The 25,198-nt window shown below is 38.7% G+C and overlaps 1 protein-coding gene across 11 annotated transcripts in view; it reads left to right on the forward strand.

Annotated features, from left to right (window-relative positions):
- Window positions 1–25,198, forward strand: part of Rp1 (RP1, axonemal microtubule associated) — a 362,732-nt gene that overhangs the window by 124,035 nt on the left and 213,499 nt on the right. For all 11 annotated transcript variants that reach the window (XM_087551018.1, XM_087551019.1, XM_087551021.1 and 8 more), the window contains one exon: window positions 4,368–4,500. In XM_087551018.1, coding sequence (XP_087407144.1) covers window positions 4,368–4,500 — 133 coding nt within the window. The remainder of the gene's footprint in view (window positions 1–4,367; window positions 4,501–25,198) is intronic.

Below are 25,198 nucleotides of genomic sequence, written 5' to 3' on the forward strand. Positions count from 1 at the left end.
GCTAGCTAGCTCAGGGCCAAATGGATTCTGACCTTCAATGAATTACTACAAATTTTCTTCATGTTATTCAGCAAAGTTGAAACTGAAGAAACAATTCCTATTTTTTAAGATTCTTAAATGACATTGTTATTCACACCACACAAATACTCAACAAAGAACTTCACACATACATACACACATACACACACATACACATACATATACACATATATTCATAGATTATGTAGATGGAGCAAAGCTCTAACTATTTTACATATATGTACATACATGTATTTTGTGGTTGAATAAAACAAAGCTACAATGAGCAGATTCCAATCACGTTACAAATGCATACATACACATGCAACTTTAGTTTTCCTTCCGCAGCTTATACATCCCAGCAAAATATTTTAAGCAGTATAGAAATTACTATGTGACTACATTTTATTTTTCTTCAGGTGAATGGTTACAACAAGTATACACAAGAAAAAAATGTATTCCCAGTACTCTAGTATGAATGAACATTATGTAGCATAGGGAAGGAAGAACAAATTATTCCTAAGAACCCATATACATTTGTAACTAAGCAACTTGTTATAAATTAACAAAATGTAAGCAAGCAAGGTAATTTTCTCAGCTAATTTCTCTTACTGGCAGGGTGCAATCTGTGGTTACAATGAAAGGATCAATTATTTTATTGTTTATCTTAAAAAATAATCTTATATAAATCTGAAAAGAATCACAAATCTAAACTTTTAGATTTTAAAAAACAATCAGTCATTTCTACTTTAAATCTTTGTAATGCACATCTACTCATCAGCAATTTTAATTAAATCATATTAGGAAGCAGAGGCAAAATTAAGTACAAGAAATTCACCATCACCTTGACCACCAATCCAGCTTCAGCAAGAGTCATGTCAGCCAGTTGCTACTTAGGCTGCCATTGTTCTTTTTCCCTGACCTTATTCCCAGCTCAACTATTAAGAGTGTTCTTTTTGGGTTCGGTCCCCAGCTCCGAAAAAAAAAAAAGAAAAAAAAAAAGAGTGTTCTTTTATAACCTCAGATTGCTACCTAAGATTTTCTACATCAGAACCATTAACAAAAAACATCTTAATCTAACTTCACTAACAATCTATTTTTCTAAATTCTTTCTAAGGGTGGTGGTCACTGCTAACAATCTACATCTATCTCTGCGTTCTTTCCAAGGGTGGTGATTGAGTAATTAATTTGCTCAAGCAGCAATGCTTGTAAAAGATCAAGCATTATTATTGTGAGTACCCAAGATACTGTCTAGTGAGGGGCTGGAATCCCTGTCAGAGCTTTCATACAACAGGTACATTAGGAAGAATATAAAGGCTACAAGTACAACAAGCAGAGCGATGTTCCATAACAGCACGAAGTCCTCAGGACTTGAGTCCTTGAAGCTCTGCTTCTTCAAGGCATATTCATTGTGATTGTTCTAACCAGTGGGCCACATTCAATGAGTTCTAAAGGTGTTTGCCATCTTTATCATATGGACCTTGACAAGGTAAATTCATAAATGTAATAAACCACATAAACCAAAATCCACATGATAATCTCATTGGAGGCCAAAAAGGGCCATTGAGAAAAGCCAACATCACTTCATGATAAAAGTTTTGGAGATGCTAGGGATACAAGGGATATCTCCCCATAATAAAGACAATGTACTGCAAGCCCACAGCCAATATCAAATAAAAAGAAACACAGAAACAAGGCAAGGATGCCTACACTCCATACCTGTTCAACATAGTATTTGAACAAAATAATTATGGGAGGCAGAGGGAGGAAGGGACCTGGGTGATGGAGGAAGAGGGGAAAAGGTGGGGCAGGATGAGGTGTGGGGCAGGATGAGGTATGGGGCAAGACAGGAGAGAGAAGCCCAGAGGACCAGAAGCATGAATGGAAATATGCAGCTGTGGAGTGTGGGGTACTCTGGAAAGGCCCAGAGACCTGGGATATGAGAAACTCCCAGGACTCAAAGGGGATGACCTTAGCTGAAATGTCCAACAGCGGGGACATGGGACCTTCAGTAAATAGTCAGGGTCCCTAGTGGAGGAATGGAGTCACTAAACTACCTTCAAAATTTTTGACCCAGAATTGTTCCCATTTAAAAATAATACAGGGACAAAAATGGAGTAGAGACTGAAAGAAAGATCATGTCCAGTGTCCAGCCCATCTTGGGATCCATCCACCAAACCCTGACACAATTACTGATGACATGTTGTGCTTACAGAGAGGAGCCTAGCATGGCTATCCTCTGAGAGGCTCTACCAGCAGCTGAGTGAGACAAATGCTGATACTTACAGCCAACCTTTGGACAGAGGTCAGGGGCCCCTACAGAAGAGTGAGGGGAAATATTGAAGGAGCTGAAGGAGATGGCAACCCCATAGGAAGACCAGCAGTGTTAAATAACTTGGACCCTTGGGAGCTCCCAGAGACGAAGCAAGCAACCAAAGAGCATACATGGGCTTGTCCATGGTCCCCAGCATATATGTAATAAAGGGCTGCCTTTTCAGGGCTCAGTGGGAGAAGATGTACCTAATCTTTTAAAGACTTGATGCCCCAGGGAAGAAGTGGCAGGGTGAGGTGGGGTGAGTGGGTAGGGGAGCACCCTCTCAGAGGCAAGGAGTATGGGGTGTATGGTGAAGAACTCTTAGAGAGGGGACCTGAGAAGCAGGGCAACATTTTGAAATGTAAATGAATAAAACAGGACACACACACACACACACACACACACACACACACACACACACACACGAATTGATTAAATGGGGAGGGGAATGGAAGAGGAGGGTAAGTGAGGAATTGTGAGGAGGGATAATTAACATTAAGGGCCATTACTGTATTATTAGGGGTGAATAATTGTTAGCAATGCTATCATTTTTACATTTAAAGTCATTAACATTCTTGAAGCAGAATGAAAAATTAATTTTGCTTTGAGAAAATACAGAATATAATATTCAGAGTTCAAAATTACTCCTGACTTTTGTATACAATTATGTTCTCTTTCCTTTTAGACATTCTAAAGTAGGACTTTAAGTTGATACTTAACTACTTAGGTAATTTAAAATATTTTTATTGTTTAATAAGTTTATAAAATTTTATCATAGATGCTCTTGGGTTGCAATTAGCAATTAATCCTGCTCAAATCCACCTGGTGGTGGTCGCACCTGTTCCTTGCTACCCATCCCAATCTTTCATTCAAGAGAATGAAAGACACACACGAGCAGCCTTATATTTTAGTGTGCCTTAAACAGCTCAATGGCTGGGCCATTCCCAAGCCTACACGTGCCTAACTCCTCCCCTCCAGTGCTCCTATGTTATTACTTACAAAAATCTATATTCCATCTTTGCTGTTCTAGACCCAATGAGAGGGGTCTGGGGTGCTGTTCTTCCCCGGTTCTTACATGATTGGTATTCTCTCTCTTTTGCACCTCTCCAGGCCTGGACCGTCTCCATTCCCAGCATGGCGGTTCTATGTTTCTTCCTCTCTCAGTTCCCTTGCCCACGAATCCTAAAGTCTTCCCCTCTGTCTCCCTGCCTAACCATTGGCCAACCGCAACTTTATTTACCAATCAGAACCAGTAGTGGGCAGGGATCCTTAGTGTCTTACATGCAGATTCTCGTTTAAGTTTGGGAACCCAATTAACAAAATACAAGTGACCAAACCCACAACCCTCTTGCCATCTCATTTGGTTAAAAACTAATAAATAATATTATAGCCACTATGAAGCGAGGATGTGGGAACACTTGTTAGGTGATTTAAGATCATGTAGGTTTGCAATGGAAAGGTACAACAGAGTGAAACGTTCTCTTCCCCTTTTCTCAAATACAAATATGCTCTCATTGAAAGACAATTGTCTTACCTGAGAGCCCACAAAGAAAACTTTCCTGTTGCCGGAAGGTGATGTGATGGGATTAAACTCTGGGTCTTCTGCAAGATAAATTTATACCCACACCTGAGCTGTTTCCATCTCCTGAGACACAACTGCTCCAAAACACGTTCTTTTCAAAACATGTTCTTTTCTCAGAATCGTATTCCAAGTGTGTAAAAGCCTTGTATTACTTGTTGTTTTGTCTCAATATGATTCTAGATAATAAGTTATTACTGTTTTGTTCAATTTTCTATAGTTTCTTTGATACTTTCTTTTCTTTTTTCCTTCCTTCCTTCCTTCCTTCCTTCCTTCCTTCCTTCTTACCCTTCCTCCCTCCCTCCCTCCCTCCCTCCCTCCCTCCCTCCCTCCCTCCCTCCCACCTGCCTTTCTCCGTCTCTCTCTCTCTGTCTGTTTCTGTCTGTCTCTCTGTCTCTCTGTCTCTCTCTCCCTCCCCCGCCCCCTCTCCTTCCTTCCTTCTTTTTGCTATTACAGATAGAACTGCAAAACATGAATTCTGGACAAAAGTTTTATATTCCTGTTCAGCGATGGCTGGCACAAGAGCAAGAGGATGGAGAAATCTGCCGAGAATTTCCTATTTTAAGTAAAGGACAGCCTGTCCTTCCAGGTAAGGAAGACACAACTCTAGGTATCAAGGATAAAAACAGCTTGCTCAAATGTGGAAGAACAAGGAACTTAATAAATGCTTGTTGAGTAAGTAATTGAATGAATGATTAAGATGGTTAATATTTTAAACCAATTACTGCTGCTGTTAAAACAAATGCGTATAAATATTTTTAAATGGTTTTAAACATTAGTTTTCAATTATATGTTCTTATTGTAGTTAGTCCTGTTGGAAAGCTGACTGAAATGACAATTAAATAAGATTAATTCACAGAAGATTAACCAGCGTCATCTAGAGCGGTGTGTCTCAACCTTCCTAATGCTTGGGAACCTGTGCTACAGTTTCCACAGCCTTAAAATTATTTTGTTGCTATTTCACACTGTTATGAATCATAATGTAAATATTTTTGGAGATCCATATTTGCCAAAGGGGTTGCAACCCATAGTTTGAGAATAGCTGTGCTAGAGAAACAAAACTAAGTAAATAAATATACAACAAAATCAGATTTTTTTTTCTGCTGTCTTACACAGTCCATACATTGCTACACATACATAGTGAGGTCTGGGTGGTCCGGTAATGACTGTCTTCACTGGAAAGACTAAGGACAGGTTAACTTCTCCATCTGCCAAGTTGGATAGCTCAGCAGTGTCTGCCTGGCACTCAAGGAGGATTTCTAGAGAGAAGCTTCTTTTTAGTTCTTGCTGGAGGCCTAATGAAACTGTATTTTCTTGTCAATGAAGCAATATAGCAGCAGAGGCAGCAATAGGATAGATGAACTCCTCAACAGGGTATAGACTAACTTGCCAGTAAAATGCTAAGGTAAAGAGGAGAAAAGCAGTTTTCTTGTTAGAGTCCTAACCTACTGGAGGAAGGTGCTCTTAATGCTTTACGTAATGTTGATCAGGAAAATCCATTAAATTGTAAAGCAAAGGAAAGGATAATCCCAGTGGAATGGAGCCTGCAGAGTAACAGAGACTTTTCCCAGCCATATGTCCACGAGAGAATTAATACTCAGACTATACAAAAAACTAAAAACAGAATGAACAAAACAAAACAATAACAAAACCCCCCAAATCAAAAGAATCAAAGAAACAAACAATTCAATTAAAAATGAGCTATGAATCTGAACATAGAGTACTCAAAAATGGCTCATAAATGCCTTTAGTATCTTTAGTTTCATATTGATATACTCTACATTCTTGCCCCAGTCAGAATGTCTAAAAGCAAGAAAATAACTGAGAACAAATGCTGGCAAGGACACAGGGAAAGGATTATCGCAGACTGGTGAGGCTACTGTGAGAGCAAATGTTGAGAATACCCTAGAGCTCAAAATGGGTTTATTATGTGACCCAGCTATAACACTCTTTGTCATTTATCCAACGGATTCAATATCCTACAACAGAGATACTTGCTTAGCCCTCTCTTTTTGCTGCTCTAGTCATAATAGCCAGTAAAGAGACACTATCTGGATGTACTTCAACTGATGGAAGGGTAGTAAAAATGTGCTCGTGCACAGTGGAATTTATTCAGCTGTAAAGAAAAATTAAATCATAAAATTTGCAGGTATATGGGTTGAATTAGAAAAAGTCATATTGAGTGAGGTAATCTGGACTTAGAAAGACAGAAGCTTCGTGTATCATTTGTGGATCCTAGTTGCGAATCTTTAGAGTTGAGTCTGCAACGTGAAGCAACCACAGAAGTCCAAGAGAAAGGACTTATGAAAGGATGGGTGGAGAAGGACCATTGGAGAGGGCTTGGTAGGACACAGGTGCTATGGAAGGGAAATGAGAAAATTGAAGAAGGGAGATAACTGAGGAGAGGAGATGGAGGGTAAGATAGAGGGAAAGAGAGGGTGGAGAGAAATAACTTTGAGGGTGTTTGTAAAAACTATAGGGGAACATTATTTTATAAACTTAAAATGATGTTTCTCCACAAGACCATAGACTAACTAAAACTCTGGTGCCAGATATGGAAACTTCTTTTTGAATCTTTGGTCAAGAGGGGCCAAGAGGCCCTTCAAACAGTATAAACTGTCACTACTGCCACTATTACTAGAACTTGAAGGTAAAAGCCTGCTGCATAAACACTTCAGACCCAGGGCATAAAGGATCAGAGTTCAAATAGCTTACGCATACATCTTAAAACATTTTTATCTCTGTTCTCATATAGTAGTTTTAAAGCTTCCATTACTACATTAATTAAGGCCTTTGATTCATTTCAAATTCAGAGAAAGAATCTAGTTGTAGTCTTCTGCACAGGTACATCTAGTTTTCTCAGCATGAGCTAGTTGCTCTAGTTAATGGATTTATTCTTAGAACCCCAATTCTATTATATTGGATCTTCATATTGATTTTTGTGCCAGTGCCATACTGGTTTTGTTTTTCAGGTAATATAGTGTAATTTTTTTGAGACAGGATCATATATCTTACAATGTAATTTGTGATCAGTTACTGTTATATGACCAATCTCTCTCTTTTTGTTTGGTGTCAGTTTGACTGTTTGAGGTCTTTTGTATTTTCACAAAGTATATATATATATATATATATATATATATATATATATATATATATTGTATATGTATTTTATAAAATGTAATATATGTATTTTAAGAATGTTTCTTTGAGATTTTTAATGAAGAAACTATTTATTATTACACAAACTGTTTACTGCAGATAGGGTACAAATGGCAAACAAAAGAAACAATTTACCCAAATACAGTTGAATAGTGAGCTTCTTCATGCTACTTCTCAGGAAATGTATGACTCAAAGTCAGCTATATCACCGAAAAAACTCACAAAGCATTGGCGATGATTCTGAAATTGGCAGTATTGGAGTTTTCTTCATAACTTGTAGGCAGGTTCATAGAAAAGTTTGTTTATATATATATGTACATATATATGTATATATGTATAGATGTGTATGTATATATGTGTGTGTTTATATGTGCGTACATTATATATATGTATAATTTTAAATCATATTCTTACTCTCTCCTAACTCCTTTCATATCTTCTTTCCCTCCTGACCTACCCGAATTTAAGTTCTTTTTCAGAAAAAACTTTCAGACAAAACCACATTACAACAAAAACAAGAAAACAACAACAAAAAGATACTATCCCAAAAGGAAATGACAAACCACACCCCACCCCCAATCCCACCAAACTGTCACCAAATAATGCACACAAATATGTGGAGTCCATTTTATGTTGACCAACTACTCATGAACATGAGACATATCCTGGAGTAGCTGATATACCCAGTGTCATTCAATTGGAGAAAACTCCTTTCTCCCTCTCCCAGCAGCTATAAAAGATAGTTCCATTGTTAACTTTTACCCTTGTGGCTAGGCATTCGTTCATTCATTCATCCATCCATCCATCCATCCATTCATTCATTCATTCATTTTTCCCTTTTTAAATTAGTTTTTAAAAATATATTTTGATAAGTTTTCCCTCCCTCCTTTCTTCCAGCCTTTCCCCCCATTTCCCCTCTGCCCCATCTCCACTTCTCCTTTGTTTCTCTTTAGAAAAGGGAAGGCCTCCCACAGATGTCAACTACACATGGCATACCAAGTTGCAGTAAGACTAGGCACCTTTCCTCTCAATAGTGCTGCCTGAGGGAATCCCAGATGAGGAAAAGAGTCCCCAAAGCCACCAAAAGAGTCAGAGACAACCTCTGCTCCTGCTGTTAGGAGTTGCACAGGAAGACCAAGCTACATAACTGTAACGTATATGCAGAGGGCCTAGGTCACTCATGCAGGCTCCCTGGCTAGTGGTTCAGTTTCTGTGAGCCCTTATGAGTCCTGGCTAGTTGAATCTGTGGGTTTTCTTGTGATGTTCTTGACGATTCTGACTCCTTTTCTCCCCCACCTTCAGCAAGATTCCCCAAGCTTCCCATAATGTCGGGTTCGGGGTGGGGGGCTCTCTGCATCTATTCCCATCAGTTCCTGGATGAAGCTTCTCTGATCATGATTGAGGTAGGCACCCATCTATGAATATAGCAGAATAGCATTAAGAATAATTTAATTGATTGATTTTTTTTGCCAGTTCTGTTTGATTCTATTTGAGGTCTCAGGACTATCCAGCCTCCAAGCAGCTTCAGTGTTGGTCTCTTCTTATAACATGAGTCTCAGGATGGCCTAGTCATTGGTTGACCACTCCTACAATTTATGAGCTGCTTTTACACCAGCACATCTTTTAGGCAGGGTAAATGGTCCATTGAATGTTTTCTGAATGGGTTTGTGTCCCAATTCCTCCACTAGAAGTCATGTTTGGTTGCAGGAAGGAGATGGCTAGTTAAGTCTCCATATCACTCATTGCTAAGGGGCCTTAGAATCCTGGGAGTTTTCATTGCACTGGGTTTCTAACTCATCTCTGATATGCTCCTCACCCTGTTCCAGTTGTCTCTTCCAGGACTTTCTCCCTTCATTCCCCAGACATGATCCCTTCTTGCTGCCATTCCCATGCCCTTGCACCTGTGTTTTCTATTCTATTTCCCCTTCTCAGGGAGATTTATGTGTCCCTTCCTTGAGTCCTTCTTGTTACTTAGCTTATCAAAGAGAATTCACAGTTTAGTTCTGTACCCTATTCTCTACAATAGTCAAAAAATATCTTAGTATAACTCTAACAAGCAAGTGAAAGACCTATATAACAAGAACTTAGGTCCCTGAAGAAAACAATTAAGGAAGATATCAGAAGATGGAAAGATGTCCCATACTCACCAATTGGTAGGATTAACATGGTGAAAATGGTCATATTACCAAAAGAAATTTATAGATTCAATGCATTTCCCATCAAAATCCCAACACAACTCTTTACAGACTCCAACAGAGCAGCCCAGGATAGAAAAAAACAATCCTGAAGAATAAAAAACTCCCCGAGATATCACCATCCCTGACCTCAAGCTATACTACTGAGCAATAGTAATAAAAATTGTGTGGTATTTGTATAGGAACAGACAGTTTGATCAATGGAATTGAATCAAGGACACTGAAATAAACTCATATACCTATGGACACTTGATTTTTGACAAAGAAGGCAAAACCATATAATGGAAAAAAGAAAGCATCTTCAACAAATGGTGCTGGACTAACTGGATCTCTGTATGTAGAAAAATGGAACTAGATCCATTTCTTTCAACCTGTACAAAACTCAACTCCAAGTGGATCAAGGGCCTCCATGTAACACCAGATACCCTGAATCTAATAGAACAGAAAGTACATCATAGGCTTGAATTCCTTGGTACAGGAGACAACTTCCTGAACAGAATACCAATGGTCCAGTCTCTAAGATCAACAACTGATAAATGGGACCTCATGAAACTGAAAGTCTTCTGTAAGGCAAAGGTCACTTTCTATAGGACAAAACAGCAACCTACAGATTGGGAAAGGATCTTCACTAATTCTTCATGTGACAGAGGGACAATATCTAAAATTTATAAAGAACTCAAAAAATTTGATACCAACAACTCAAATAACCCAATTAAAAATAGGGTACAGAGCTATATAGAAGCTTCTTGGTTTCACGAGGTTCCATTTATTGTTGATCTTAGTGCCTGAGCTGTTGGTGTTCTGTTCAGGAAATTGTCTCCTCTGACAATATGATCAAGGAGGTGTGGTCTTGTTGGAGGTAGTGTCTGAGTTGAAGTGGACTTTGAGGTTTTAAATGCTGACCAGGCCAAGTGTCTCTCTTTGCAGCTCCCTGTGGATCCAGATGTAGAACTCTTAGTTCTGTTTCCTGCACTATGTCTGTCTGCATGCCACCACGTCTCCTCACTATACTAATAATGAGCTAAACCTCTGAAACTGAATGCAAATCACAATTAAATGCTTTTCTTTATATGAGTTGTCCTAGTTTTGGAATCTCTTCACAGCACTAGAACACTGACTAAGAAAAAGTATGATTAAAAAAAACCTCCTTTACCATACATTGAGATTTCATTTGGTGTGTGTATGTTTGTGTACACATCTGTGTGTTCAACAATGTGTGTTCACATGCGCGTGTGTGTGTGTGTGTGTGTGTGTGTGTGTGTGTGTGTGTGTGTGTTGGGGGTGGTTAGGTAGAGCACAGTTTGGATGGGTCAGATCTCTCCGAGTTTGACATGAGGATCAAACTCAGATCATCAGGCTTGACAGCAGGTATCTTTTACCTTCTAAGCAATCTTACTGGCCATACTCCATGCCCACTTTGAAACTTTATCAGGTACTTGTCACAACAGTGATAAAAGAAAGAAATATAGCTGTTGAGAATTTCATTCATTATACATTGGATAGGATATTCTGATTGATTCCCTTCCCCCACCCCCAATCTAGGGGTATATCTATTGATCAGAATGGAACATTGAAGGCAAGCTTTATTGGTGTATCTTTGTTCCTTTATTGATTAGTGTTTATTTCATGAAATTGAGTATACTTGTTTCTGTATATTAATAGTCACAATGTCTTCTCAGTGAGCAATTACCTTTCTTAATAATCCCCTGCTTTAATTCAGTGTCCTTCCTTATCTTTTCTGACTGATTTTAGTGTGACACTTTCTTCCTAAATATGAAGGTAGCTGCTTCTCCTAGTTTTGAGTCTTCATTTGTTTTGTATATCTTTTTTCAGTTTTTCTTAAAATAACATTTTTATGAATTCTATGATAATTTCATATGTTATATTTTGTTCCTATTCTTTCCCTACTCCTTCTTCTAACTCTTTTCAGATGGTTCTTCACTTGCCCACCCACTTTCATTTTTCTGTCCTTTCCTTTATTTTTTTTTTAAAGATTTATTTATTTATTATATATAAGTACACTGTAGCTGTCTTCAGATACACCAGAAGAGGGCATCAGATCTCTTTACAGATGGTTGTGAGCCTCCATGTGGTTGCTGGGAATTGAACTCATGACCTCTGAAAGAGCAGTCGGGTGCTCTTAACCACTGAGCCATCTCTCCAGCTCCTCCTTTATCTTTTTTGTAGAAGCTGGGGTGCTCCTAGAAGTGGGGAAGTCTACTAAGCATAATTGACTTACCTAGGGCCACATCCTTAAAGAAAATTGACTCTCCTTTCCTCAGAAGCCGTCAACTACAAATAACTCTTCTGCTAGGGGTGTGAACTTATGATTTTTTAAAACCTTCCATGCTGTAATGTTCTTGAGTAGGCTTTGTGTACACACACACATATACTGTGTGTTCACGAATGCAGCACTCTTCGTGTGTAGAAGTCACTGTCTCTACTTTTCCTAATTAAAGTTAATAAGACAGCAACACCACCAAATGTATACTGAGATCAAATAATGAAACTTTGGTGAGATATAAACTGCTGGGCTTTCCCTGAGAGAAGGGAGAACAATTCCTTCAAACTAGAGCTTGGATTTTTATAGGATGGTTTAAGTCTGGTGGGAGAGTTATGTGAGAGCATTAAGGAGGAAGGCAAGTGCTTCAAACAAAGAAACTGTTGTAAACATAAAATTTTATGAGGGGATGTCTGGTCATAACAGGATGCTGTGGGAATTAAGATAACAGGATGATGGGGAGTTAAGATAACAGGATGATGTAGGAGTTAAGATGGCAGGATGCTGTTGTCTTGGGTCAGACTCCTGAGACATGCAGAATGTAGAGTTTTTATTTCTCCAAAGGTTCTAGTTCCCTGATGACTAGGGAATTGGTCCAGCCTGTAGTACCAGACTTTTATTGATTACATGGTTATTGTTGGTCTTATCTATCTCCTTCCTGCTAGATAGAGACTGGTCTGAGTCATGGACAGGAGGTTTTGGGATTGAGATTTTTTTGTTTGAGGTGTTCTCCAGGGTTGATAGATTAGTTGGAGCAGCTGGGAGAAAATGTATTTAGACAGGGTACAAGTAGGCAAGTAGTCATGTAATGGTGTAGACTCTATGGTAAGAAAATACTCAGCAGGAAGGGGTGAGCATACGTATTCTCAAAGGGACTGAGAAAACAAGAAGTACAGGTGTGTGTGTGTGTGTGTGTGTGTGTGTGTGTGTGTGTGTATCTTATCCTGGTTAGATACAGAGGAAGGAGATAGATTCAGGGCAAATATAACACTTCTGTTAGTTTGTAGAAACGGATTTTAATGAGGGCATTAGGCCATTCTACTTTCCTGGAAGAATCGGCCAGTAAAGGCAAAGAAGTCATGAGAGTCAGGGTAGATCAGCATAGAAAAGAAAAAAATCCTTTAAACCTGGGACAGAAATGAGTTTTAGATGACAGGATATGAGATAGAATCATGCATGGGTTGGGATGGAAGTGACAGGGCAAATAGGGAGAACTGCAGTTAATGTTAACGGGGCAGAGGCCCTGGACCAGATGGTAGGAGTCATATAGCTCAACTACTAGAAGGATAGGATGAGCGAGTTGGGATGACGAGTCTGGATGAGTGAGGATGTGTTTTAGTTCAAGATGATATTGAAGTGTGATGGAGTATCAAGAACAGCAAGGAAAGGCTGAGATATATGCAAATGGGTGTGTGATGGGCAATGAGAGCGGGGGTAGAGATGCCCATTTTATAGAACTGGTAAAGGACAGAAGATGTAGGCTTTGGTTTTGAGCTATGAGAAAAGAGGGAGAAGGAGACCAAGACACACACACACACACACACACACACACACATACACACACACACACACACACACACACACACAGAAAGAGAGAGAGAGAGAGAGAGAGAGAGAGACAGAGAGAGAGACAGAGACAGAGACAGAGACAGAGACAGAGGCAGAGGCAGAGACAGACAGAGAGACAGACAAAGAGATAGAGAGACACAGGAACAGAGAGAGACAGAGTCAGAGACAGAGACAGAGACAGAGAAACAGAGAGTTTTTGCATTAGGTTTTATTCTAAGAAAAAGGCAGGCCAGGTAGATTTCACCAAAAAAGTATTTGGTGAATCCTTACTACAAACCTATAAAGCTAAATATTTTTAGTGTAGGAAGGCAGGATTAACTATGTGGCCCTATATTTAAGACAAATGATAGTGGGTTACCTGCCATTCAGACTATGATCTTGTGCTTTATCTTTGTGATTGGCAGTATGTGGCTGGGAGCTGGATGTCCCAGAGTACCATCAATATTCAGTTGCTAGTACCAGAAGATTGCTCAAGGTATCCTGTGAGGGCTTTTGGGGAGGGGCTGGCTTACCTTCTATTGGCAGGAATGGATAGCCAATCTTTCAGTGTTCCTCACATCTACATTGTGGACATGGCTTTTGTGGTAGGCAAGGTGACAGGCTGGCTTTGCAATAGTGTTTTGTGTTATATCATCCAAAGGTGGCCGCACATGTTGTGGCCCCATCATCTTTGAAGGAACCTACAGGGTTGGTTCTGGGACCAATTTATGTTTGTCTCAGGCCATCTATTTGGGTTTTGCTTGGCTATTAAAAATCTTAAATGCCATTTTAAATATGTCTCCCTGAGGGGTTTGAGGGCACTTTTCTAACATTTTAAACTTTTTAAAGAAGTCAGGGTGGTTTGGAAGAGAAAATGATTATTGAGGGCCAAGATGCACTCCTGAGAGTTGGGCTCTAGATGAGCGTACTGAATTAGGCCTTTGGTCGTCAGCCAATGAACTCAGCTGGGTTTTCTCTAGTCTTTTGAGTTATGATATAGAATATGTCAAAATTAATCATCTTATGACAGGCATTCATATATATATATATATATATATATATATAAAATATTTGGCATTATCTCCTTCAATGGGTAGGTGTTCTGAAGGAAACCAACAACAATGCTTTCACAGATTATGTGTAATTCATTTAAAATTTTAGTTTTTAGTGGTAACACATGGACATTTTCTTTACCACAACTCTTCTCAAGCATACAGTTTAACATCTTATTCTGTCCATATTGTTGTGCATCAGTTCTCTAGAATTCTGAAAGTGAACCTCTGTGCCTATTTGAGAGAACTTCTTTTACTTTGTCAGAGCTCATAGAACCTCTGTCAGTTTCTCTGCTTTTCATTACGTTAGATGCTCATCGTAGGCTTTAGTATTCCGTGATAGGATTATTTCTTTCTATGTGTGGAAAACACAACCCATAGTCATAAAATAAAATACTATTGCCATAAGGTTGCACAGTCTCATAAAGAAAAGAGAGCAAAACCTTAAAGAGATCTTTAAACCTGAACACAAGTTTTCATTGCCACCTTGTGGACAATAGCTAATACATTCAGAAAACTCAAAGTCCACTGGCAGATGAACAGAATTTTGGTATACAGCTAGAATAAAGAAGTATGCGACAACAAAAGAGAAGCTGACCTTGCTCTATTTGATGAATGCCTGTGTTCTTTGTTTGACCTCGGGGTTGTATGGCAATAGTATTTCATCTGTTAGAGGAAGCTATGGTATTTTACATTGCAATCTCAGGATGTCACATTCCAACAATGGTGCATAATTGTTGAGACTACTGTCTGTTTCTAGTTTTTTTCTCCTCTCATTTTCTGTAGAATTTGTTTCTGTCCTGTTCATACTGGTTACTCTAACGCTTGCCTAGTGTTCTATGCTGTATTTTTTTATTTAAATCATTTCTACAATCGTGCTGAGTTTTCATATGCATCATGGTCACTTATACATTTTATTTGGGGAATTGTCTGTACTTGCTCTTTGCAAATGGTGAATTTATTTGTCTGGTTATTTTTGTTGACTTTCGCTGTTCCTTCTATTTTCTGTATATTAACTCTTAGTTAATACATAATTTGTAATTATTTTCATGGCTTCATTCATCATACTGTTGATAGTTTATTCCACAGTGTGGAATATTTTAAATTTGATATAGTATGCAAGTCTCTGCTTTTGTTTTTGCTGCATATGATTTTGCTCTTTTGCCTGAGAAATCACTAAAATTTTATATACCAACCCTTTCTCTGCATTTTATTGCAGTTTTATTATTTTAGATTTTTTTTGCGTAGGTTCTCAGTGGATTTTGCTTTATTCTCTGTGTATAATATAAAAGACTAGATCATTGTTTGTCATATAGATGCCTAGCTTACTAATACCTTTTACTAAGAGGCTATCATCCCATATTATGTAGTCATCTCATACTCGTTGAAACTGATTTTATGTTTTAAAACCAAGAAGAATGAAGTGAAAGCGTTTGCTCTTTTTCAAGATAGTTTAACTATCTAAAGACTGTCTATACATTAAATATGATATTTTATGTTTTTTATTTCAGTAAAAGTTCATGATGACTTTTTTATATCAATTGGACAGAATCTTTAGATTTAGATATGCTTTATGGCCATTTATATATCTTCTATTTCTCTGGTAATAGAGGCATTTAAACAATATTAATTCTTCCACCCATAATCATAGACTTTTTTTCTGTTTGCTTTTATGTCGTTTAGTTTATTTCAGGAATGTTTTGTGGTTTCCAGTGACAATTGCTTTGGTTGAATTTAGTTTAAGTACTTTATTCTCTTTGAGGCCTTTAATAAATAGACTGACTTCAGCTTTGAATCTCTAGATATATGTGCACTTAAACTAGAGTATCTGTAGAAGTCAGGAAACTAGGAAGAGACCATGGGGTGTGTGATTTCATGGAAAATGGGTAGAATGCAAGAGGTAATAAGGGGAAGAAGGAACAATGGGCAAAGGGATAAATGGGGTATAAGATGGGAGGGCAGGTTAGAAAGGAAGTATAGGGAAGGATGACTAAAACTAAAGACCATAAGCTATGGCATATGAAAACTTGAGTCTATATATAAGCTTCCTGAGATATATTTGCATATAAAGGGGATTTAAATAGAGTTATTTTATAATGGGGGACAATGCCTCCCCCAGATGCCATTGTCTGTTCAATAAAACCCCAGTGCCAGGTATGCATTATTTCTTTTTGAGTTGTTGGTCTTTGGGGTCTCATAGACCACGCCAGAAGTTACGGGCTATTGACATTCCTCCTGGTTACCCTACAGAACTTGATGATAAGACCCTGCTGCTTAAGACACCAAATACCTGTGCCATAGGGTATAGAGAAGTCAAGCTTGTACTGAACTGGAAGCTTCATCCCTACTGGGTAGCTTTCACAGTGTTTGAAAATTCTATGTATACTATGAGGGAAGGAACTCTACATTCTGTTTGTGAACTATATGAGGAATAAGAACTACTAGTCTGGCAATAAATACTTACAGTTGTGATAGTGGCAAGAATGTTATGGAAGGAACTAACCACTTTTTGATTGCATTTGAAGTCTGATTCAAAAGATGGAACCTGTGCCTAGTATTGTTAACTGGGCAAAGTCCCATGTCTGGTTAGGTCATAGGCCCTAAGCGAAAACATAGAACCTATTCCGCTGAGTAAATATAGAAACAAAGTGCCCCTAAGTTCTTATAATATACATGTAGAGTGGAACACTTACCAACTTTTTTTATTGTTTATTTTATGTATATGTGTACACTGTTGCTGTCTTCAGACTCACCAGAAGAGGGCATTGGATCCCATTACAGATGGCTATGAACCACCATGTGGTTGCTGAGAATTGAACTCAGGACCTCTGGAAGAGCAGTTGGTGTTCTTAACCGCTGAGCCATCTGTGCAGCCCCCAATTCTCAACATTTATCAGAGAAATTCTTTTTTCAGTAGATCATGACCAGATGTAAATGCGTCATCTATATCACACCCTATTCCACCCAAGGTTTGCTGTAGAAGGATAGGTGGTGTAGTATTCAGGGTTCTCTATAGCCATAGAACTTACAGATAGTCTCTGTATAGCAAGGGAATTTGTTTATGACTTACAGTCTGTAGTCCAACTTCCAACAATTGTCAGCAACAGCTGTGAATAGAAATCCAAGGATCTAGCAGTGGCTCAGTCCCACAAGGCAGGCAGGCAAAGAAGAGAATCTTTCTTCTTCCAATGTCCTTATATAGGTCTCCAGAGGAAGGTGTGTCCCAGATTAAAGGTGTGTAACACCACGCCTGGATCTGGGACTTTCTTTGTCCCAGATGACCTTGAACTCAGAGATCTCCTTGCCTTAGTCTTCTGGGCTTCATAGCCCCTGTGCCTCAAGATCTCCATGCCAATATCCAGGTTAGAAACTTGTATCTGTCTTCTAGCCTTAAGATCAGGACTACAGGTGAGCCTTCCAATTCTGGATTGTAGATCATTCCAGATATAGTCAAGTTGACAATCAGGAATAGCCACTACAGGTGGGCTCTGATGGTGTCATATTGTCCTGCCTCTTGTTGATTGTGCCATTATGTTGGCCTTTAGACATTTGATTGTCCCTGGTGCTGGCAGGCCTTTGGGAATGCAGGCAGAGTTGTGGGCTGAAAGGGCTGATAAATAATGAGCAAGGGACAGAGTGCCGTCCTTTGCTTCTGGCTGTGCTTTAGGGTGAGTTGGCAGGCAGAGGACTGGAGGAACAGGGTCTTACCTGATTGTCCCTGGTGCCAGCAGGAATAACTTCTACTGATGTGTTGAACAGATGTGAAATAACTGATAGATTTGTTTCTGATTTTAGATGAAAATCTTTCTGCCTCCCATTATCTAGTACACGTTTGCTAAAGGGTTTTCCTATGTTGAAAACTTTTTTTTTTTTTTTTTAAGAAAAAAAAGAGGGGTTGGGGATTTAGCTCAGTGGTAGAGCGCTTGCCTAGGAAGCGCAAGGCCCTGGGTTCGGTCCCCAGCTCCGAAAAAAAGAAGCAAAAAAAAAAAAAAAAAAGATATCTAAAACAAATATTCCCTACATTTATGGGATAATAACATAGTGTTTGCTTTTTTATTTAGGTTAATATGATTCATTGTATTGATGTTAAATCATCCTTGTATACCTAGGCATAAAACTAACTTAGTCACATTATATATATTACATTATATATACATTATATATGTGCTAGGTTTGAAGAGGAACTCAGCCATGGAAAAATGCTCCAGTGAGGATCTTCTTATGCTTGAGCTGACCTGGATGCAGGAACAGTTTACCTAGCTTTTGTGGTTCTCATAAGGCTGGCTGTTTGGTTATCATTATGATGGTACCACTAGGAGAATGTCGGTCTAGGCTAGTTTTTGTGCTTTCTTTCTGATGACCTTTAGACATTTAAAATGAACCAACTAGTTTGTGTTTTAGTTTCTAAAGTTGTCTCTTGAGAGAATGAGTCAATCGATGAGGGAATCTCCAGTTCACTTTTCTTGTATATTTGTCATCTTCATTGTTGTGCGCAAACCAGAGTCTTGGTTATAAGGTGACAGATCACCATTATTTTGACCTTCCTTTTCTATTTCCTCCTCTTGATGTTAGTAATAATAGCTACTTAGTTGCTTCTAACTTTCTTAAAGAAAGTTGAAGCACAAAATGCAAGCATATCTTATTTTACTTATGTGTAGTTTTATTTCCATTGAAAGTATAGACAACTATGTTTTACTGCTCTAATAGGTGCCATGGTTCCAATGGTGTCTTCATTTGGTGTGTGCCCCCCATGTCTCATTTTGCTTGGTATTTTTCATAATATTCCAAATATTTTCATGTTTATTCATTATGTTTTGTGATCTGTAATCTTTGATATTATTATTATAATTCTTTTAAGGCACCACAGACTATATACATAATCAACAATTTAATAAACAAATGTGTGTGTGTGTGGGGGGGTGTGTGTTCACTGCTCTGATGACCAACCATCTTCTTATCTATTTTCTTCTCCTTCGATTTCTCTGGCAAGTCATCTCTCTACCTATTCCCCCCTCTTTAGATTTCTCTATTGCCGAAAGTACGATATTATTGGAGTTAGACCAATTAATAATGCTACAATGATCTCTAAATGTTTGAATGTAAGGAAAGGTTATATGCATAATTTTAAATTAAAAAGTTAGAAGTGAAGAGGCATAGTGAAAGAGGAGTTGCAAAGGCCCAGAGAACTTGAAAACAAGGTTTTACAACCAGTTAGTCAAGCAATGAATGCAAAGCTCTTGAAAGCAATGAAGATTGCCACTACAGTGAACACATAAATGACACAAACAAAATATTTTTGATCCTGCTATAAAGTTTTAGTTATCCTCACAGAAAGTTAATCAGCCAATTTCCTTAAGCCATAGCTTATCCCTGACTAAGAGCATCTCTCTGAGGGAGGTGTGGAAACTTCTGAGGAAAATTTGGAAGCTAATGGAAGTTGTTATGTTGGGTATAATCAAAGAAACTGTTTCCTTAACGTGAAGATACAGTGCAGCCATTAGCACTGAAGCCAAAGAAGCCTTGGCTAGTTATCTCGAAGATCCAGGAATCTTCATCCAGTGATCAGGATTGTCTGTTACACTACAGTGAAATGTTCATATAAGATGGTAATTGTAGGTAACTCACTTCATGTTGAAGAAAAAGCTGTCTGTTTTGCATACCTATAGAAAAGTTATTGTTTGAAACATTAAAGAACAGACTGATTCTCTTATTAGGATATGCATGTGGCCACTTTGTTTTGAAATCAATGGTCATTTACTATTCTGAAGATCCCAGAGCTACCATGGGTGACACTCAGTCTACTGTACCTGTTCGTGTTCTGCAAATGGAGTAGCAAAGCCTGTATGACAGGACAACTGTTTACAATATGAAATGTTGAGTATTTTAATTGCACTGTTGAAATACATAGTTCAGAAAAACATTGCTTATAAAAATTACTGCTCATTTACAATGTCAGTCAATAACTTTAAGGGAGATATACAGGTAAGACCAATATTTTCATGCCATTTACACTGTATCTTTTCTGTAGTGTAAAAACCAAAGAATTGTTTCTACTATAAGCAATAGTGTTTAAGAAATATATTTAATGTGATTACCACAGATATTGATCGTTCAGGTGGACCTTGGCAAAGTTAAGCGAGCACTCTTTTGAAGGAGCTACCGTTCAATGTGACAATATAAATATTCATTATTAATGGGAAAAGATTAAAAGGCTAGGATTAACAGTATTTTGTAGAAGCTGATTGTAACCCTCAAGGATAACTTTCAGAAGTTTGAGTCTGCAGAGCAGATATGGTGAGACTAGCTACACAATTTAGGTAAGATACGCTGGCTACTTTTATGTGACGAGCTAGAGTTATCTAAAAGAGGAAACTTCAATTCAGAAAATGCTTCCGTAATATTTGCCTGTAGGTTGTTTTCTTAATTAGTGATCAATGGGGGAGGGCCAACATATTGTGAGTGTTGCCATTCCTGGGTTGGTAGTTCTAGGCTTTATAGTAAAGCAGGCTGAGCAAGCTATGAGAAGCAAGCAAGTAAGCAGCATTCATGACTCCAGGATTAGCTCTTGCCTCCAGGATTCTTCCTTACTTGAGTTCCTGTCCTGAATTCTTTTACTGATGAACAGCAATGTGCAAGTTTAAGGGGGAACAAATCCTTTCCTCCACAACTTGCTTTTTGGTCATGGTGTTCATCATAGCAATAGAAACCCTAACTAAGGTAATGAATGTGACTGGATTACTTGCTGCAATCTCAGAACAAATTCTCTCTTTTTTTTATTTGTTCTTTTTTTTCTTTTCTTTTTTTTTTTGGATATTTTCTTTATTTACATTTAAAATGTTAAACCCTTTAATGGTTTCCTCTCTGGAAACCTCCCATCTCATCCCCCACCCCCTGACTCAGAGGGTTCTCTTCCACCCATCCACCCACCCACCCACCTACTCCCTCCCTGCATCCGCACCCTAGCCTTGAGCCTTCATAGGACCAAGGGCCTCTCCTCCCACTGATGCCCAACAAGGCCATCTTCTGTTTAGATGGAGCCATGGGTCTGTCCATGTGTACTCCTTGGATGATGGTTTAGTCCCTGGGAGCTCTGGTTGGTTAGTATTGTTGCTCTTTCTATGGGATTGCAACCCCTCTTAGTTTCCTCACTCCTTTCTCAAACTCCTTCATTGGGGACCCCATTCTCAGGCCAATGGTTGGCTGTGAGCATCTGCCTCTGTATTTGTGAGGCTCTGGCAGAGCCTCTCAGGAGACAGCTATATCAGGCTCCTGTTAACACGTTCCTCTTGGCATCTCCAATATGACTGGGTTTGGTGACTGCATGTGAATTGGATCCCATGTGTGGCAGTCTCTGGATGGCCTTTCCTCCAGTCTCTGCTCCACACTTTGTCTCTGTATTTCCTCCTGTGAGTATTTTATTTCCCCATCTAAGAAGTACTGAAGCATCCATACTTTTGTCTTTCTTCTTCTGGAGCTTCATGTATTCTGTAAATTGTATCTTGGGTATTCTGAGCTTTTGGGCTAATATCCATTTATCAGTGAATACATATCATATGTATTCTTTGTGATTGGGTTAGCTCACTCAGGATGATATTTTCTAGTTCCATCCATTTTTCCTATGACTTTCATGAAGTCATTGTTTTTAATAGCTGGGTAGTATTTCATTGTGTAAATGTACCACATTTTCTGTATCCATCCCTCTGTTGAAGGACATCTGGGTTCTTTCTACCTTCTGGCTATAATAAATAAGGCTGCTATGAACATAGTGGAACATCTATCCTGAACAGAACATGAATGGCTTATACTCTAAGATCAAGAAATTCATAGGCAAATGGATGGAACTGGAAAATATCATCCTGAGTGAGGTAACCCAATCACAGAAAAACACACATGGTATGCACTCATTGATCAGTGGATATTAGCCCAAATGCTCGAATTACCCTAAATGCACAGAACACATGAAACTCAAGAAGGATGACCAAAATGCGAATGCTTCATTCCTTCTTTAAAAGGGGAACAAGAATACCCTTGTTGGGTATTCTTGGGAGGGAATAGGGAGGCAAAGTTTAGAACAGAGGCTGAAGGAACACCCATTCAGAGCCTGCCCCACACATATAAGATGGATAAAACAAAGAAGTGCAGGCTGACAGGAACCGGATGTAGATCTCTCCTGAGAGACACAGCTAGAACATGGCAAATACATAGGCAAATGCCAGCAGCAAAGCACTGAACTGAGAACGGGACCCCTGTTGAAGGATTCAGAGAAAGGACTGAAAGAGCTTGAAGGGGCTTGAGACCTCCATATGAACAACAATGCCAACCAACCAGAGCTTCCAGGGACTAAGCCACTACCCAAAGCATATACATGGACTGACCCTGGGTTCCAACTGCATAGGTAGCAATGAATAGTCTAGTCAGAGCACCAGTGAAAGGGGAAACCCTTGGTCCTGCCAAGGCTGAACCCCCAGTGAATGTGATTGTTGGGGGGAGGGCAGTAATGTGGGGAGGATGGAGAGGGGAACACCCATAGAGAAGGAGAGGGGGAGGAGTTAGGGGGATGTTGGAAAGGGAATAACAATTGAAATGTAAATAAGAAATACCCAATTTAATAAGGATGGAGGGGAAAAAACGAATTGACAAATGGGACCTCATAAAATTACAAAGCTTTGTAAAGTAAAGGACAATGTCAACAGGACAAAATGGCAACCAACGGATTGGGAAAAGATCTTTACCAATCCGACATCCAATAGAGGACTAACATTCAATATATACATAGAACTCAAGAAGTTATGCTCCAGAGAATCAAATAATTTTAGTTAAAAATGGGGTATAGAGGTAAACAAAGAATTCTCAACTGAGGAATATCAAATGTCCGAGAAGCAGCTAAAGAAATGTTCAACATCCTTAGTCATCAGGGAGATGCAAATCAAAACAACCCTGAGATTCCACCTCACACCAGTCAGAATGGCTAAGATAAAAAACTCAGGTGGCAGCAAATGCTGGCGAGGATGTGGAGAAAGAGGAACACTCCTCCATTGTTGGTGGGATTGCAAGCTGCTACAACTACTCTGGAAATCAGTCTGGCGGTTCCTCAGAAAATTGGGCATAGTACTACCTCAGGACCCAGCTATACCACTCTTGGTCATATACCCAAAAGATGCCCCAACATATAATTAGGACAAATTCTTAAAGAATGAATATTTACCCTGTAAGGACCAACAAAGAAAATGGTTTTGTGAGAGCAATTATTCTTGGTGAAGAATTTATGTATTTGTTGAAATAACAATAATGGATTTAGAATACTATATTAATACATTTGATGTGATGTAGCAACATCTTGTTTGGAGAGAATCGACTACATTTTTTGAAAGACAGTTCTGTGTGTGAAAATTCTGTCAGCTGGTATTTTGTGTGGCAAAGTCTTCATCAGAAGGAGAATCATTCTGTGTAGTAAAACCTTCACTGTCATCTCATTTTAAGAAATTGCCACAGCTGGTCTGCCATGACCAGATGGTCATCATTAACATGAAACGAGTCTGCACTAGGAAAAGAAAACAATTTAGAGATGATTCCAATGATTTTAAGCTTTTTATTTTCCCCAATAATTACATTACAGCACAAAAATAGCATTTGAAATGGAATTTAGTCTAGAAATGTGTTATGTTGTTCGTGCTGGCTTTGAACATTATGGGTTAACTGATCTCTTGGCTCATCCTCCAGAGTATCTGGAAGATTTTTGGCATTGGTCCTGGTCACCGTAAAATAAGTTCTATATGTAGAAGGAAAACAAAACAGTTGCATGGCTTCAAGGTAGTGGTCTAGAACCAGACTGCTCATATCTCTGAGGTATTATTTTAACGGAGAAATGTTATTAATCTTCAGAGGATGATTGAAAAAATAACTATCCTCCAAAATATTAACTTTTAGAAGTTCCTCCTTATAAATTCCACACTTGTATGAGTGACATATGTGAATAGGTAGTTGATGTTCACAAACCAAGAATGGAACTCATGTGGGAAAATAGTGTTGAAGATTACACAAAACTCTAGCATTACTCTTCTTTCCCTTTGGAGCATCACACCATGAACACCTTTTGTTCTCCCAAAGGTCCAGGAGCCTCTGGTCACTCTTCAAAGCATTTCTCACTGATGTTCATCTCCTTCCTTTCTAGTCTACTTATGAGACTATTTAATACAGAACATCACTTTGAGAGCTTTTGACAGTTCTGAAAATTTCAATTGCATCTTCTTTAAAATTTTGCATACCTCTGCTGCTGAGACTTTCTTGGTTTTGGCTTCAAGAGGCTTCACAGTTCTTGGTAGAAGCATTTCTATCGCAGATGGTCTAAAATCTTTGCTATATAACGCCAGGGTTATTTGGATGACATCACCTCTGAGTCAATGGTGCTTCTATCTCTGTTGTAATGTCTCTATACTCTTTGCCCATGTGAGTTTCAATATTTATAACAGCTAATTGTCTTGAGTAACTTCATACTGTATCTTGGAGACTGGAGCTATAATTTTCTACTCAGATTTTATAAAGAATGTTAATGATTTCGCTTTACAATGTAGTTGAGTATATTCTGCAGTTCTAGGTCACAGATCCCAATCTGTCTTTTGTGGACTGTGGTTCAAATATCTGTTTACTTCTTAAAGCCTTTGTAATTCCCAGATTTTTTCTTCCTGTAGCTGAAAGGTTTGGTTTAATTGCATTGTCCTATTTACTTCTAGTCTTCCTGTGTGTAGAGAAGACAAAATCAAACAGGCATTGGAAGTCCTTGGCTTAATCTATTGCAGTCTGACTCCAGTGGACAAAAGGGAAGATTTTTCTCTTTCAAAACATGAGCACTTGGCTTCTGGGGCAAGGCACTGATTTTGCATAGGCTGGATAATGGGGGAGGAGAGAAGAATGTCTTTACTTTGTCTCTATATTAGTAGTTAACACTCTTGTTTTCTGTGTCAAATCCAGTGACTTCTGAGTCTAAGCTTTAGTGCCTACCTCCAGGCTTCTTGTGCATTGAGTCCAGGTTTGGGAATTGTGAAGAACAATGGT

Source organism: Rattus norvegicus, chromosome 5 (assembly GCF_021556685.1).
Source record: "Rattus norvegicus strain SHRSP/BbbUtx chromosome 5, alternate assembly SHRSP_T2T, whole genome shotgun sequence".
Classification (NCBI taxonomy): domain Eukaryota; kingdom Metazoa; phylum Chordata; class Mammalia; order Rodentia; family Muridae; genus Rattus; species Rattus norvegicus.